The sequence below is a fragment of the Oncorhynchus nerka genome, linkage group LG13 (assembly GCF_034236695.1).
Source record: "Oncorhynchus nerka isolate Pitt River linkage group LG13, Oner_Uvic_2.0, whole genome shotgun sequence".
NCBI classification, from domain to species: domain Eukaryota; kingdom Metazoa; phylum Chordata; class Actinopteri; order Salmoniformes; family Salmonidae; genus Oncorhynchus; species Oncorhynchus nerka.
In genome coordinates, this window is record NC_088408.1 from 45,174,755 (window position 1) to 45,188,978 (window position 14,224).

At 44.5% G+C, this 14,224-nt stretch overlaps 1 protein-coding gene across 1 annotated transcript in view; it reads right to left on the reverse strand.

Annotated features, from left to right (window-relative positions):
* Nucleotides 1–14,224, reverse strand: part of LOC115139562 (prolyl endopeptidase-like) — a 55,023-nt gene that overhangs the window by 12,483 nt on the left and 28,316 nt on the right. The window contains exons 9-12 of the mRNA XM_029677093.2: nt 10,022–10,219; nt 7,392–7,495; nt 6,476–6,612; nt 1,179–1,273 (exon numbers count right to left, since the gene is read on the reverse strand). Coding sequence (XP_029532953.1) covers nt 1,179–1,273; nt 6,476–6,612; nt 7,392–7,495; nt 10,022–10,219 — 534 coding nt within the window. The remainder of the gene's footprint in view (nt 1–1,178; nt 1,274–6,475; nt 6,613–7,391; nt 7,496–10,021; nt 10,220–14,224) is intronic.

The window sequence follows — 14,224 nt, forward strand, 5'->3', positions numbered from 1 at the left end:
TAGACTACCGCAAAGGGAATCTGAACGCTGTTCAGTAGACTACCGCAAAGGGAATCTGAACGCTGTTCAGTAGGCTACCGCAAAGGGAATCTGAACGCTGTTCAGTAGGCTACCGCAAAGGGAATCTGAACGCTGTTCAGTAGGCTACCGCAAAGGGAATCTGAACGCTGTTCAGTAGACTACCGCAAAGGGAACCTGAACGCTGTTCAGTAGACTACCGCAAAGGGAACCTGAACGCTGTTCAGTAGACTACCGCAAAGGGAATCTGAACGCTGTTCAGTAGACTACCGCAAAGGGAATCTGAACGCTGGAAGAGTCCGGTGTTTCAGCCTATGTAAAGGTGCCTATTGTATTTCTTTGCAGTGCATACATCATTTCAGAATTTTTGAAATTGATCAAATCTCAAATCTACTGCAAAGGCATTTTAGAAGTATTGCTTCTATAGCTAATACCGGACACTCATTCATTCTCCATCACACAGTCTTCTAAACTCCCAACGTATTTTTTATTATACTTTTGTAATGCTTTTTGTGACGTGGTTCACAACTACAGTTACAGTCTATCAGGTTGCGTGATCGTTGTAATGTTACGTGGAAAATACAACTAATGAGACTCAGAATTAAATGTATATCACACTCACACAAATGCGACCAGTTACTTTTCATATTTGTATTTCATTTCTTTCACTAGCAAATGCAAGTGAACTGCTGACACTTTAGAGCCCACTGAATGTCCATCTTATGTTCGCTAACGTTTGAAACAATTAAACAACAACCTTTCCACAACACACGGAGTCGAAAAGGGATTTGTCCATGTGTTTACGCACAGCTGACAGTCGGCAAACTCAGCATCACATCAAACAGGAGGCAGGGCAGACGGGGTAGCTGCGTCCAATAATGATGTATTAATCTCCATGTCCGTTGACACAAACTCCGTACATGTCTGTGTGTTGCAGCTAGAGAATCGGGATTTACTCAGCGGATTTATTTTTTCTTCAAATGAAAAAAATAAAATAAATCAGGCCCTATTAATTTCTGCGTACTTTTATCTCGGATCGCGTACCTGCATACATGGACAGAGTGTAGTTGGTAGGCAAAATTAATGCATGTTGGCAGGTCTGGAATTTATAACCGAGGGTCCTCTTCTCTCAAGTGACTAGCAACCTGTGTCTGTGTTACCTTTGTGCCAGGTCTCTCCATACTCCCCTCCTCCTCTGATGTTGGCTACCGCCAGGACTCCTCCCATGTGTCGGACAAAGATCAGCCGTGATACACTGGAAAAAACAACATTTAACATCCTGTTACTTAATTTACTCTGTCTAAACAAGTCAAGGTAGATAGAAAGCATTGTGTAGAAGGGCCAAGATATGATACTCCTCAAAAAGACAGTAAATGGAAACATTGCTTGCAAATAATGTTACCTTAAACAGCCTTACATGTCAACAATACATCTGTACTACATTTACATTTAAGTCATTTAGCAGACGCTCTTATCCAGAGCGACTTACAAATTGGTGCGTTCACCTTAAGACATCCAGTGGAACAGCCACTTTACAATAGTGCATCTAAATCTTTTAAGGGGGGTGAGAAGGATTACTTTATCCTATCCTAGGTATTCCTGAAAGAGGTGGGGTTTCAGGTGTCTCCGGAAGGTGGTGATTGACTCCGCTGTCCTGGCGTCGTGAGGGAGTTTGTTCCACCATTGGGGGCCAGAGCAGCGAACAGTTTTGACTGGGCTGAGCGGGAACTGTACTTCCTCAGTGGTAGGGAGGCGAGCAGGCCAGAGGTGGATGAACGCAGTGCCCTTGTTTGGGTGTAGGGCCTGATCAGAGCCTGGAGGTACTGAGGTGCCGTTCCCCTCACAGCTCCGTAGGCAAGCACCATGGTCTTGTAGCGGATGCGAGCTTCAACTGGAAGCCAGTGGAGAGAGCGGAGGAGCGGGGTGACGTGAGAGAACTTGGGAAGGTTGAACACCAGACGGGCTGCGGCGTTCTGGATGAGTTGTAGGGGTTTAATGGCACAGGCAGGGAGCCCAGCCAACAGCGAGTTGCAGTAATCCAGACGGGAGATGACAAGTGCCTGGATTAGGACCTGCGCCGCTTCCTGTGTGAGGCAGGGTCGTACTCTGCGGATGTTGTAGAGCATGAACCTACAGGAACGGGCCACCGCCTTGATGTTAGTTGAGAACGACAGGGTGTTGTCCAGGATCACGCCAAGGTTCTTAGCGCTCTGGGAGGAGGACACGATGGAGTTGTCAACCGTGATGGCGAGATCATGGAACGGGCAGTCCTTCCCCGGGAGGAAGAGCAGCTCCGTCTTGCAGAGGTTCAGCTTGAGGTGGTGATCCGTCATCCACACTGATATGTCTGCCAGACATGCAGAGATGCGATTCGCCACCTGGTCATCAGAGGGGGGAAAGGAGAAGATTAATTGTGTGTCGTCTGCATAGCAATGATAGGAGAGACCATGTGAGGTTATGACAGAGCCAAGTGACTTGGTGTATAGCGAGAATAGGAGAGGGCCTAGAACAGAGCCCTGGGGGACACCAGTGGTGAGAGCGCATGGTGAGGAGACAGATTCTCGCCACGCCACCTGGTAGGAGCGACCTGTCAGGTAGGACGCAATCCAAGCATGGGCCGCGCCGGAGATGCCCAACTCGGAGAGGGTGGAGAGGAGGATCTGATGGTTCACAGTATCGAAGGCAGCCGATAGGTCTAGAAGGATGAGAGCAGAGGAGAGAGAGTTAGCTTTAGCAGTGCGGAGTGCCTCCGTGATACAGAGAAGAGCAGTCTCAGTTGAATGACTAGTCTTGAAACCTGACTGATTTGGATCAAGAAGGTCATTCTGAGAGAGATAGCGGGAGAGCTGGCCAAGGACGGCACGTTCAAGAGTTTTGGAGAGAAAAGAAAGAAGGGATACTGGTCTGTAGTTGTTGACATCGGAGGGATCGAGTGTAGGTTTTTTCAGAAGGGGTGCAACTCTCGCTCTCTTGAAGACGGGAGGGACGTAGCCAGCGGTCAGGGATGAGTTGATGAGCGAGGTGAGGTAAGGGAGAAGGTCACCGGAAATGGTCTGGAGAAGAGAGGAGGGGATAGGGTCAAGCAGGCAGGTTGTTGGGCGGCCGGCCGTCACAAGACGCGAGATGTCATCTGGAGAGAGAGGGGAGAAAGAGGTCAGAGCACAGGGTAGGGCAGTGTGAGCAGAACCAGCGGTGTCGTTTGACTTAGCAAACGAGGATCGGATGTCGTCGACCTTCTTTTCAAAATGGTTGACGAAGTCATCTGCAGAGAGGGAGGAGGGGGGAGGGGGAGGAGGATTCAGGAGGGAGGAGAAGGTGGCAAAGAGCTTCCTAGGGTTAGAGGCAGATGCTTGGAATTTAGAGTGGTAGAAAGTGGCTTTAGCAGCAGAGACAGAGGAGGAAAATGTAGAGAGGAGGGAGTGAAAGGATGCCAGGTCCGCAGGGAGGCGAGTTTTCCTCCATTTCCGCTCGGCTGCCCGGAGCCCTGTTCTGTGAGCTCGCAATGAGTCGTCGAGCCACGGAGCGGGAGGGGAGGACCGAGCCGGCCTGGAGGATAGGGGACATAGAGAGTCAAAGGATGCAGAAAGGGAGGAGAGGAGGGTTGAGGAGGCAGAATCAGGAGATAGGTTGGAGAAGGTTTGAGCAGAGGGAAGAGATGATAGGATGGAAGAGGAGAGAGTAGCGGGGGAGAGAGAGCGAAGGTTGGGACGGCGCGATACCATCCGAGTAGGGGCAGTGTGGGAAGTGTTGGATGAGAGCGAGAGGGAAAAGGATACAAGGTAGTGGTCGGAGACTTGGAGGGGAGTTGCAATGAGGTTAGTGGAAGAACAGCATCTAGTAAAGATGAGGTCGAGCGTATTGCCTGCCTTGTGAGTAGGGGGGAAGGTGAGAGGGTGAGGTCAAAAGAGGAGAGGAGTGGAAAGAAGGAGGCAGAGAGGAATGAGTCAAAGGTAGACGTGGGGAGGTTAAAGTCGCCCAGAACTGTGAGAGGTGAGCCGTCCTCAGGAAAGGAGCTTATCAAGGCATCAAGCTCATTGATGAACTCTCCGAGGGAACCTGGAGGGCGATAAATGATAAGGATGTTAAGCTTGAAAGGGCTGGTAACTGTGACAGCATGGAATTCAAAGGAGGTGATAGACAGATGGGTAAGGGGAGAAAGAGAGAATGACCACTTGGGAGAGATGAGGATCCCGGTGCCACCACCCCGCTGACCAGAAGCTCTCGGGGTGTGCGAGAACACGTGGGCGGACGAAGAGAGAGCAGTAGGAGTAGCGGTGTTGTCTGTGGTGATCCATGTTTCCGTCAGTGCCAAGAAGTCGAGGAACTGGAGGGAGGCATAGGCTGAGATGAACTCTGCCTTGTTGGCCGCAGATCGGCAGTTCCAGAGGCTACCGGAGACCTGGAACTCCACGTGGGTCGTGCGCGCTGGGACCACCAGATTAGGTACGCGGCCACGCGGTGTGGAGCGTTTGTATGGTCTGTGCAGAGAGGAGAGAACAGGGATAGACAGACACATAGTTGACAGGCTAGAGAAGAGGCTACGCTAATGCAAAGGAGATTGGAATGACAAGTGGACTACACGTCTCGAATGTTCAGAAAGTTAAGCTTACGTAGCAAGAATCTAATTTACTAAAATGATTAAAATGATACAGTACTGCTGAGGTAGGCTAGCTGGCAGTGGCTGCGTTGTTGACACTACACTAATCAAGTCGTTCCGTTGAGTGTAAAGTTTCTACAATGCTGCTATTCGGGGGCTAGCTGGCTAGCTAGCAGTGTTGATTACGTTACGTTGCGTTAAAAGAACGACAATAGCTGGCTAGCTAACCTAGGAAATCGCTCAAGACTACACAATTATCTTTGATACACAGACGGCTATGTAGCTAGCTACGATCAAACAAATCAAGCCGTTGTACTGTAATGAAATGAAATGAAAAATGTGATACTACCTGTGGAGCGAAGCGAAATGCGACCGGATTGTTGAGTGCGGAAGTTCTGTTCGGTAGACGTTGGCTAGCTGTTGGCTAGCTAGGAGTGTCTCCTACGTTAAGGACGACAAATAGCTGGCTAGCTAACCTCGGTAAATTAAGATAATCACTCTAAAACTACACACTCTAACTACACAATTATCTTGGATACGAAGACAGCAAAGACAACTATGTAGCTAGCTAACACTACACTAATCAAGTCGTTCAGTTGAGTGAAATAGTTGTGCTGCTAATCGGTGGACGGTGGACTAGCTAACGGTGGACGTTAGCTAGCTGGCTAGCTGCAGGGCAGTGTAGACTGCGTTAGGACGACGAAATACGATAATTACGCAATTATCTATGATACAAAGACGGCTATGTAGCTAGCTAAGAAGAAATTGCTAAGATTAGACAAATCAAACCGTTGCTAATCGGTAGACGGTGGACTAGCTAACCTTGGACGTTAGCTAGCTGGCTAGCTGCAGGGCAGTGTAGACTGCGTTAGGACGACGAAATACGATAATTACGCAATTATCTATGATAGAAAGACGGCTATGTAGCTAGCTAAGAAGAAATTGCTAAGATTAGACAAATCAAACCGTTGTACTATAATGAAATGTATAATGTATAATGAAATGAATACTACTACCTGCGGACCGAGTGCAGATGTGACCGCTCGCTCCAACCCAACTGACGTTTATGGTTCATTGTTTAGCTAGCTTGCTAACTTACATGTCTAAACAGAAGATTCCACTTCTGCAGATGATTACATGACCCATCAAGTTAGCCAAGTGTGTCTGGGGGTGATGACGGACATCTGTTGTATTTCATGAACATGTGACCAGGTCTAAACAATAGAGACCCATCTACTTAGCTAGATGTGGCTATAGCATTTCTTTCACATGACTCATCAAGTTAGCCAGGTGTGTCTGGGGGTGATGACGGACATCTGTTGTATTTCATGAACATGTGACCAGGTCTAAACAATAGAGACCCATCTACTTAGCTAGATGTGGCTATAGCATTTCTTTCACATGACCCATCAATTTACAATGGATCACATATCACTCCTAGATATAGGACAGACACTTTAAAACCTAGTTTATTTTTTTTAGAGACTGTCCATTTTTACATTTATGAATGTATTATTCAACGCATTTCTATGGGCTATAGTAATAAAGTCCAAATTCAAAATTGTATCAAATCATTTTTTACATATTTTGGTATGACCATCTTAATGAAGTGGAAAAAGTAGCCAGCAGAGCAATGAGTCTGTTATCGTCTATATAGCCGACGAACGGCGCATATGGGAAACACAGGTATTACTTGTGGTTGTACCTGTAGATATCAATGTGACTTGTGGTTGTACCTGTAGATATCAGTGTGACTTGTGGTTTTACCTGTGGCTAACAGTATGACTTGTGGTTTCACCTGTAGCTAGCAGTGTGACTTGTGGTTGTACCTGTAGCTAGCAGTGTGACTTGTGGTTGTACCTGTAGCTGGGAGTGATGGAGATGTTGAACCCTCCGTAGCCGTAGAGGAAGGCTGGGTGAGAGCCGTCCAGCTTCAGGCCCTTCTTATGGACAATAAACATGGGGATCTCTGTGCCATCCTTACTGGGGTAGAATACCTGGAGACAGATACACACTGAGTGCAGAAAACATCCTCTTTCCATGACAGATTGACCCGGTAAATCCAGGAGAACGCTATGATCCCATGAATCCACTTCAATCAGTGTAGAAGGGTTGGAGAAAGGTTAAAGAAAGATTTTAAGCTATGAAACAATTGAGACATGGATTGTATATGTGTGCCATTCAGAGGGTGAATGAGCAAGACAAAATATTTAAGTGCCTTTGAATGGAGTATGGTAGTAGGTGCCAGGCGCACCGGTTTGAGTGTCAAGAACTGCAACACTGCTGGATTTTTCACACTCAAGAGTTTTCCGTGCGTATCAAGAATGGTCAACCACCCAAAGGACATCCAGTTAACACCTTGTAGTCCATGCCCCGACGGATTTAGGCTGTTTTAAGGGCAAAATGAGGTGCAATGCAATATGAGGTGTTCCTAATGTTTTGTACACTCCGTGTATACACAGAGGTTTGTTGAAGTGACAAACCACACACATCCAATCAGTCAATTCTGGTGATTTGTGTTAGTAAAGAAAAGCACAAAGTAAATAAAATAAAGAACACACCCTTTAGGTGAGGTGCTGACTAACAGAAGATACACTATACATAGGAAAAGGCTGCACACTCATCTCTCATTCGGGTGGATATATTTGACCAACGTTTCATCTTTAGCCGAAATGTTGGTCAATTAAATCCACTTTCTTTTTCATTGGCACTGTATGTAAAAGGATACCATCCTTTGAAGGGTCATCATGTACATGTAATATGGTAGGTATCTCACCTGAGTGGTCTGGTAGTCAGAGGGGTCAAAGCCCTTGACGGTGACTTCCCGGAACACGTGGGGATGCAGGGGCTCCTTGGTCAGGTCACAGTGATAGATAACGGCTGGACGGAACAGAGAGGAGGGACAGGTCATTTTATATTTTTCAGATTCAGTTTATTTGTAGAAAAATCACATCTGAATTACATTTGTACATTACAAGAGACAAGAGAGAGGAAGGGGGTGAAATAGTAGAAAGTGTGTGTGTGTGTGTGTGGGGGGGGGTTTATCTGGCAAGAGGAAGGAGGTGAAGCAGTGCGTGTGTATGCATGTGTATCGCTCTCTAACTCAGAATTTAGGGAAATATGATAGCCTACGTGGTGCGAGGAAGGAGGTGAAGCAGTAGAACATCTGTGCGTGTGTATGCATGTGTATCGGTCTCTAACTCAGAATTGAGGGAAATATGATAGCCTAGGAAGGAGGTGAAGCAGTAGAACATCTGTGCGTGTGTATGCATGTGTATCGGTCTCTAACTCAGAATTGAGGGAAATATGATAGCCTAGGAAGGAGGTGAAGCAGCATTTCATTTATTTATTTTATTGAACCTTTATTTAGTTAGGCAAGTCAGTTAAGAACAAATTATTATTTACAATGACGACCTACCTCGGCCAAACCCTAACAACGCTGGGCCAATTGTGCGCCGCCCTATGGGACTCCCAATCACAGCCGGTTGTGATACAGCCTGGTATCGAACCAGGGTCTGTAATGGCGCCTCTAGCACTGAGATGCAGTGCCTTAGATTGCTGCGTCATTCTGTAGTAGAAGATCTCAGAGTCCTTATTGCATCTGCTGAAGCCCACCACAGTGTGTGTGTGTGTTTTTTTTTTTGTCTGTATGTGTCTGATTCACTGGTGGCACCAACTTTTTCAGTTGACGGCACCAGCACATGATTTGGTCGAACCAATTTTGTGCCGCTGCGCAGCGATAATGTCCTGACCTGCATCCCATAACGTGCCTGGATTCATTCCGAACCAGGCTAAAAATGACAAATCATTTTTTATTTTTTTATTAAAAAGGGTGTTATTTTTAGGGATTTTGAAGTCACTCTACAGTTGTAGTACACTATGAAAGCAGTTTTATCTTTTGGTAAATTTAGTTTTCCTGGTTTCGTTTTTCTAGATTTCAGAGTTTTTATTCGGGGGGTCTAAGCTTACATTTGGAATGGTTTTAAGATGGTCATACCAAGCATCATGTAGATATTTGATTTTGAATTTTAAGAAATCTTAAGGTATCAAAAGAATAGATACAAAAGATATGGAATGGAAATATTGAATTTGGCATTACTGGTATTAGCCCATACAAACGTATTGCATAACATATTCACTACATGGAACAACAGACATCCCCCCCCAAAAAGCTGAAGGAAGTTTGTTCTAAAGTGTCTGTCCTATATCTGAGAGATATAAGAAAGATCAGCCAGAGCATGGACTTGAACCCATTCAAATATCTCTGGAGATCTGTAAATAGCTGTGCAGCAACACTCCCCATCCAACCTGACAGAGCTTGATAGGATCTGCATAGAAGAATGGGAGAAACTCCCCAAATACAGGTGTGCCAAGCTTGTTGCGTCATACCCAAGAAGACTTGAGGCTGTAGTCGCTGCCAAAGGTCCTTCAACAAAGTACTGAGTAAAGGATCAGAATACTTGTGTAAATGTGATGTCAATTATTTATTTTCTATTTTTATTAAAACTATTCTAAAAACCTGTTTTTGCTTTGCATTATGGGGTATTGTGTGTAGATTGACGGGAAAAAAAACCTATTTAATACATTTTAGAATAAGGCTGTAACGTAACAAAATGTGGAAAAGTCAAGGAGTCTGAATACTGTCCGAATGCACTGTAGTTCCATTCATTTTTTAACTGGCCAAAATGGAAAACCATTGTGTTCGTGAGTCAGCTTTCAATAGAGTGTTCATAATAGTTTGTCGGCCAAACCTTTTGGACGCTACTGCCGTTTTTGCGAGAAGACCGATTTTCAGGATGTCTCATGGTCTGATAAACACTGCTCTAGCTCTGCCACCTTGCACCACAGATGAGAAAGGACGACATCGGCGGATGTGGTGGATTGAGACGCAGCCCATTGAGACACAGCCCAGGTTAAAGCACATTTGAGGTCTGGGAACAATCAAAAGATTTTTGGGCGGGAGCGTCCAGGAACACGTTGTGTTTGGCTAGCAGTGTTTTTGTACTGTACAGTGTAGGCTACATGTGATGGCAGAGTTTCCAAAACAAATGCGCTGTCATTGAAACAAATCATCATGATATCAGTCTGCCAGGTAGGCCTACTCTTTAGTCAACATTTAACTGAGAAGGTTTTTGGGGATGCCTTTAGAAATGTATATTCAAACAATGCACTGCACATCGCAAAGATTCAACCAAGATTTTATTTTATAAATAGGCCTCCTGGTCTGCATATCCATTGTGTTTGAATACATATTGATAATAAAAGCACATTGTAAACCAAAAACTAACATGAACAAAAACAACACTTATTTTCTCCACTGGCACCCTAGCGACCGATTAAGAATAGGTGTTGCACAAATGTGAGTGCTTGGGTCGCAGTTTTGAGCCCTGGTCTTTGATAGCCTACCTGGCGAGAGGAAGGAGGTGAAGTAGTAGAAGATCTCAGAGTCCCTCTTGCGTCCGGTGAAGCCCACCACAGAGCCCACATCCAGGGGGAACGTCCTGAGCTCCTCCCCCGAGCTCAGACGGTACATCTTAAGGACGTTCTTCACATCGTGCAGGAAACACACGAACAGGAGGCTGGAGTAGGTACAGGTGGCAAACACTGGGAGAGGGAGTGAATGAGAGAGAACGCAAGAAGGGTTAGTCAAACAATCTACATTTTTAATAACCATGATCATGTGGTTAACAGAATACTCCTAGAGAGTATATAGCATTTGTTATTTACTGAGGACCTGATCAAAACCAATAGAGACTGACTGTCGGTCTGGTAGTGCTCCATTCCTCCCTGTCATAATTAGCAACAGAGGACATGGAACGCATATTATGTCCCGTAGTGTGGTTAATGTAAATCACTTAATTTATGTTCCTTTAACTCCCCTGAATACCTCTGTCAATCTGGCAGCTACCCATGTCAAGATTGGTTTATTGAATGTAAGATATCTAAATAATAAGTAGTTCATATGCAATGATTTTATTATTTCCACTGACATTGACAGTGTTTTCCACAAGCACATGGAGTAGCCAGCCAAATAGAAAAAGTAGCCAGCCTGGCTCCCCCGGGCATTTTCTTTGTTGCAGAACAGGCACTATTTTGGTGGCCTCTGGTGGCAAAGTAAATACAATATAGCAAGTAAAACACTGGAATGGTAGATTTGCAGTGGAAGAATGTGCAAAGTAGAAATAAAAATAATGGGGTGCAAAGGAGCAAAATAAATAAATAAATACAGTAGGGAAAGAGGTAGTTGTTTGGGCTAAATTATAGGTGGGCTATGTACAGGTGCAGTAATTTGTGAGCTGCTCTGAGACCTGGTGCTTAAAGCTAGTGAGGGAGATAAGTGTTTCCAGTTTCAGAGATTTTTGTAGTTCGTTCCAGTCATTGGCAGCAGAGAACTGGAAGGAGAGGCGGCCAAAGAAAGAATTGGTTTTGGGGGTGACCAGAGAGATATACCTGCTGGAGTGCGTGCTACAGGTGGGTGATGCTATGGTGACCAGCGAGCTGAGATAAGGGGGGACTTTACCTAGCAGGGTCTTGTAGATGACATGGAGCCAGTGGGTTTGGCGACGAGTATGAAGCGAGGTCCAGCCAACAAGAGCGTGCAGGTCGCAATGGTGGGTAGTATATGGGGCTTTGGTGACAAAACGGATGGCACTGTGATAGACTGCATCCAATTTGTTGAGTAGGGTATTGGAGGCTATTTTGTAAATGACATCACCGAAGTCGAGGATTGGTAGGATGGTCAGTTTTACAAGGGTATGTTTGGCAGCATGAGTGAAGGATGCTTTGTTGCGAAATAGGAAGCCAATTCTAGATTTAATTTTGGATTGGAGATGTTTGATGTGGGTCTGGAAGGAGAGTTTACAGTCTAACCAGACACCTAGGTATTTGTTGTTGTCCACGTATTCTAAGTCAGAGCCGTCCAGAGTAGTGATGTTAGACAGGCGGGCAGGTGCAGGCAGCGATCGGTTGAAGAGCATGCATTTAGTTTAGTTTAGGTGTGTTGAATTTAGGAAATCACTGAACTGACGCATTAACTAAGTAGCTCAATGTGGTTCCTAGTTGGGACAAAATCCTGCAGTACCTGCTGCACTCCCGGAACAGGGTTGCCTACCGTCTCTCTATATTCAGCAATTAATAGGCTACATTTGGTTATAATGATATGTATTAAAAAGCTGTGTAATATAATTTAGCAATGCAAATCATTACTATATTCTTTAGAATTGCATTGTATTAATTGCATTCATTTTTGTTTCTAAAGCATGTCATTTTGAGAACATTTAAAAATGGGACGCTGCTCCTTTAAGACAAATGTTCCAAGAGATATCTCCATGGCTAAAGTAGGCTAGCCAAGACAAATGTTAGGTCTTTTTGTAGCCTTCTTTCTGCAGGCCATCAACAGTAGCCAGCATATTGCTAGTAGGTTCACTATTGAAGGTTTACTTTTGTAAATCACTTTCCCTAAAATAAAGATGACATGCGCTTATTTTCGCTCGGGGGGTTTCTGCAGATGCAGGAATGCCCACATGCAGGAACGCCCCAAATTGCAGGCCGCAATTGCACCCTTCTCGGCCAACGGGCCATCGTTAATGTAGGACCCTGCACGCAAAATAAAATATATGTGCCAGCAAAGTGGATTTTGAATCCTAGTTACCACATTATATAGGACTTGCAAATGTATGCTCTCTCCCTCCGTGTAAAGAAATTTGACCATGACCACAGCACACGCCCCAGGTACCAAGAGGCAGACCAATATGGCAGACTGTCAAACCAGCAGTGTTCCTTGTTATCGCTCACTTTGTGACGGTCAGGTGCCTGTCCTATCAATAGGTCGCTAAAAGATGCATGTAGATTATTCTAAAGGTGGAGGGCTCGGCAGACTTTTCTGACTAGCGAATTGAAAAGTAGCCTAGTTAATTTAAGTGGAAAAAGTATCCAGCTAAAAATGAGTCTAAATAGCTGTGTAGCCGACAGCCGGCGCAAGTGGAAAACACTGTATTCATATTTTCACATGAAACTGAAACCTGGCTTAAACCATCCGTCATTGTAACCCAATGATTTTAGTTCTCCAAATGAGAGTATCACTCCAGCCTTTTCTTATCTACAGAAACCAAGGCCGTCTGGCCGTGGTGGTAGGGTAGCAGTCATTTATAGGGACAAGTACAGTGCCTTGCGAAAGTATTCGGCCCCCTTGAACTTTGCAACCTTTTGCCACATTTCAGGCTTCAAACATAAATATATAAAACTGTATTTTTTTGTGAAGAATCAACAACAAGTGGGACACAATCATGAAGTGGAACGACATTTATTGGATATTTAAAACTTTTTTAACATATCAAAAACTGAAAAATTGGGCGTGCAAAATTATTCAGCCCCTTTACTTTCAGTGTAGCAAACTCTCTCCAGAAGTTCAGTGAGGATCTCTGAATGATCCAATGTTGACCTAAATGACTAATGATGATAAATACAATCCACCTGTGTGTAATCAAGTCTCCGTATAAATGCACCTGCACTGTGATAGTCTCAGAGGTCCGTTAAAAGCGCAGAGAGCATCATGAAGAACAAGGAACACACCAGGCAGGTCCGAGATACTGTTGTGAAGAAGTTTAAAGCCGGATTTGGATACAAAAAGATTTCCCAAGCTTTAAACATCCCAAGGAGCACTGCGCAAGCGATAATATTGAAATGGAAGGAGTATCAGACCACTGCAAATCTACCAAGACCTGGCCGTCCCTCTAAACTTTCAGCTCATACAAGGAGAAGACTGATCAGAGATGCAGCCAAGAGGCCCATGATCACTCTGGATGAACTGCAGTATATAAGGCACTGTATATACGTAGCTCTGCGTCTTGGCGAACTTTCGTCATTTGAAAGCCTTTTCTGCTTGAACAAGAAACAGCAAACCTTGTATATTTTTAATGTACTACCCTCCTAAACCAAGTAGTTTTTTCATTGCAGAATTATCTGACCTGCTATCTTCGGTTAAGCCTAAATCTACCATTCAAATGTTTGGAGTCACTTAGAAATGTTTTTTTGTCCATTAAAATAACATCAAATTGATCAGAAATACAGTGTAGACATTGCTAATGTTGTAAATGACTATTGTAACTGGAAATGGCAGATTTTTTAAATGAAATATCTACATAGGCCCATTATCAGCAACCATCACTCCTGTGTTCCAATGGCACGTTGTGTTAGCTAATCCAAGTTTACCATTTTAAAAGGCTAATCGATCATTAGAAATCCCTTTTGCAATTATGTTAGTACAGCTGAAAACTGCTGTTCTGATTAAAGCAATAACACTGGCCTTCTATAGACTAGTTGAGTATCTGGAGCATCAGGATTTGTGGGTTCGATTACAGGCTCAAAATGGCCAGAAGCAAAGCACTTTCTGAAACTCATCAGTCTATTCTTGTTCTGAGAAAATAAGGCTATTCCATTAAAGAAATAGCCAAGAAACTGAAGATCTCGTACAACGCTGTCTAATACTCCCTTTATAGGACAGAGCAAACTGCCTTTAACCAGAATAGAAAAAGGAGTGGGAGGTCCCGGTGCACAACTGAGCAAGAGGACAAGTACATTAGAGTGTCTAGTTTGAGAAACAGACACCCC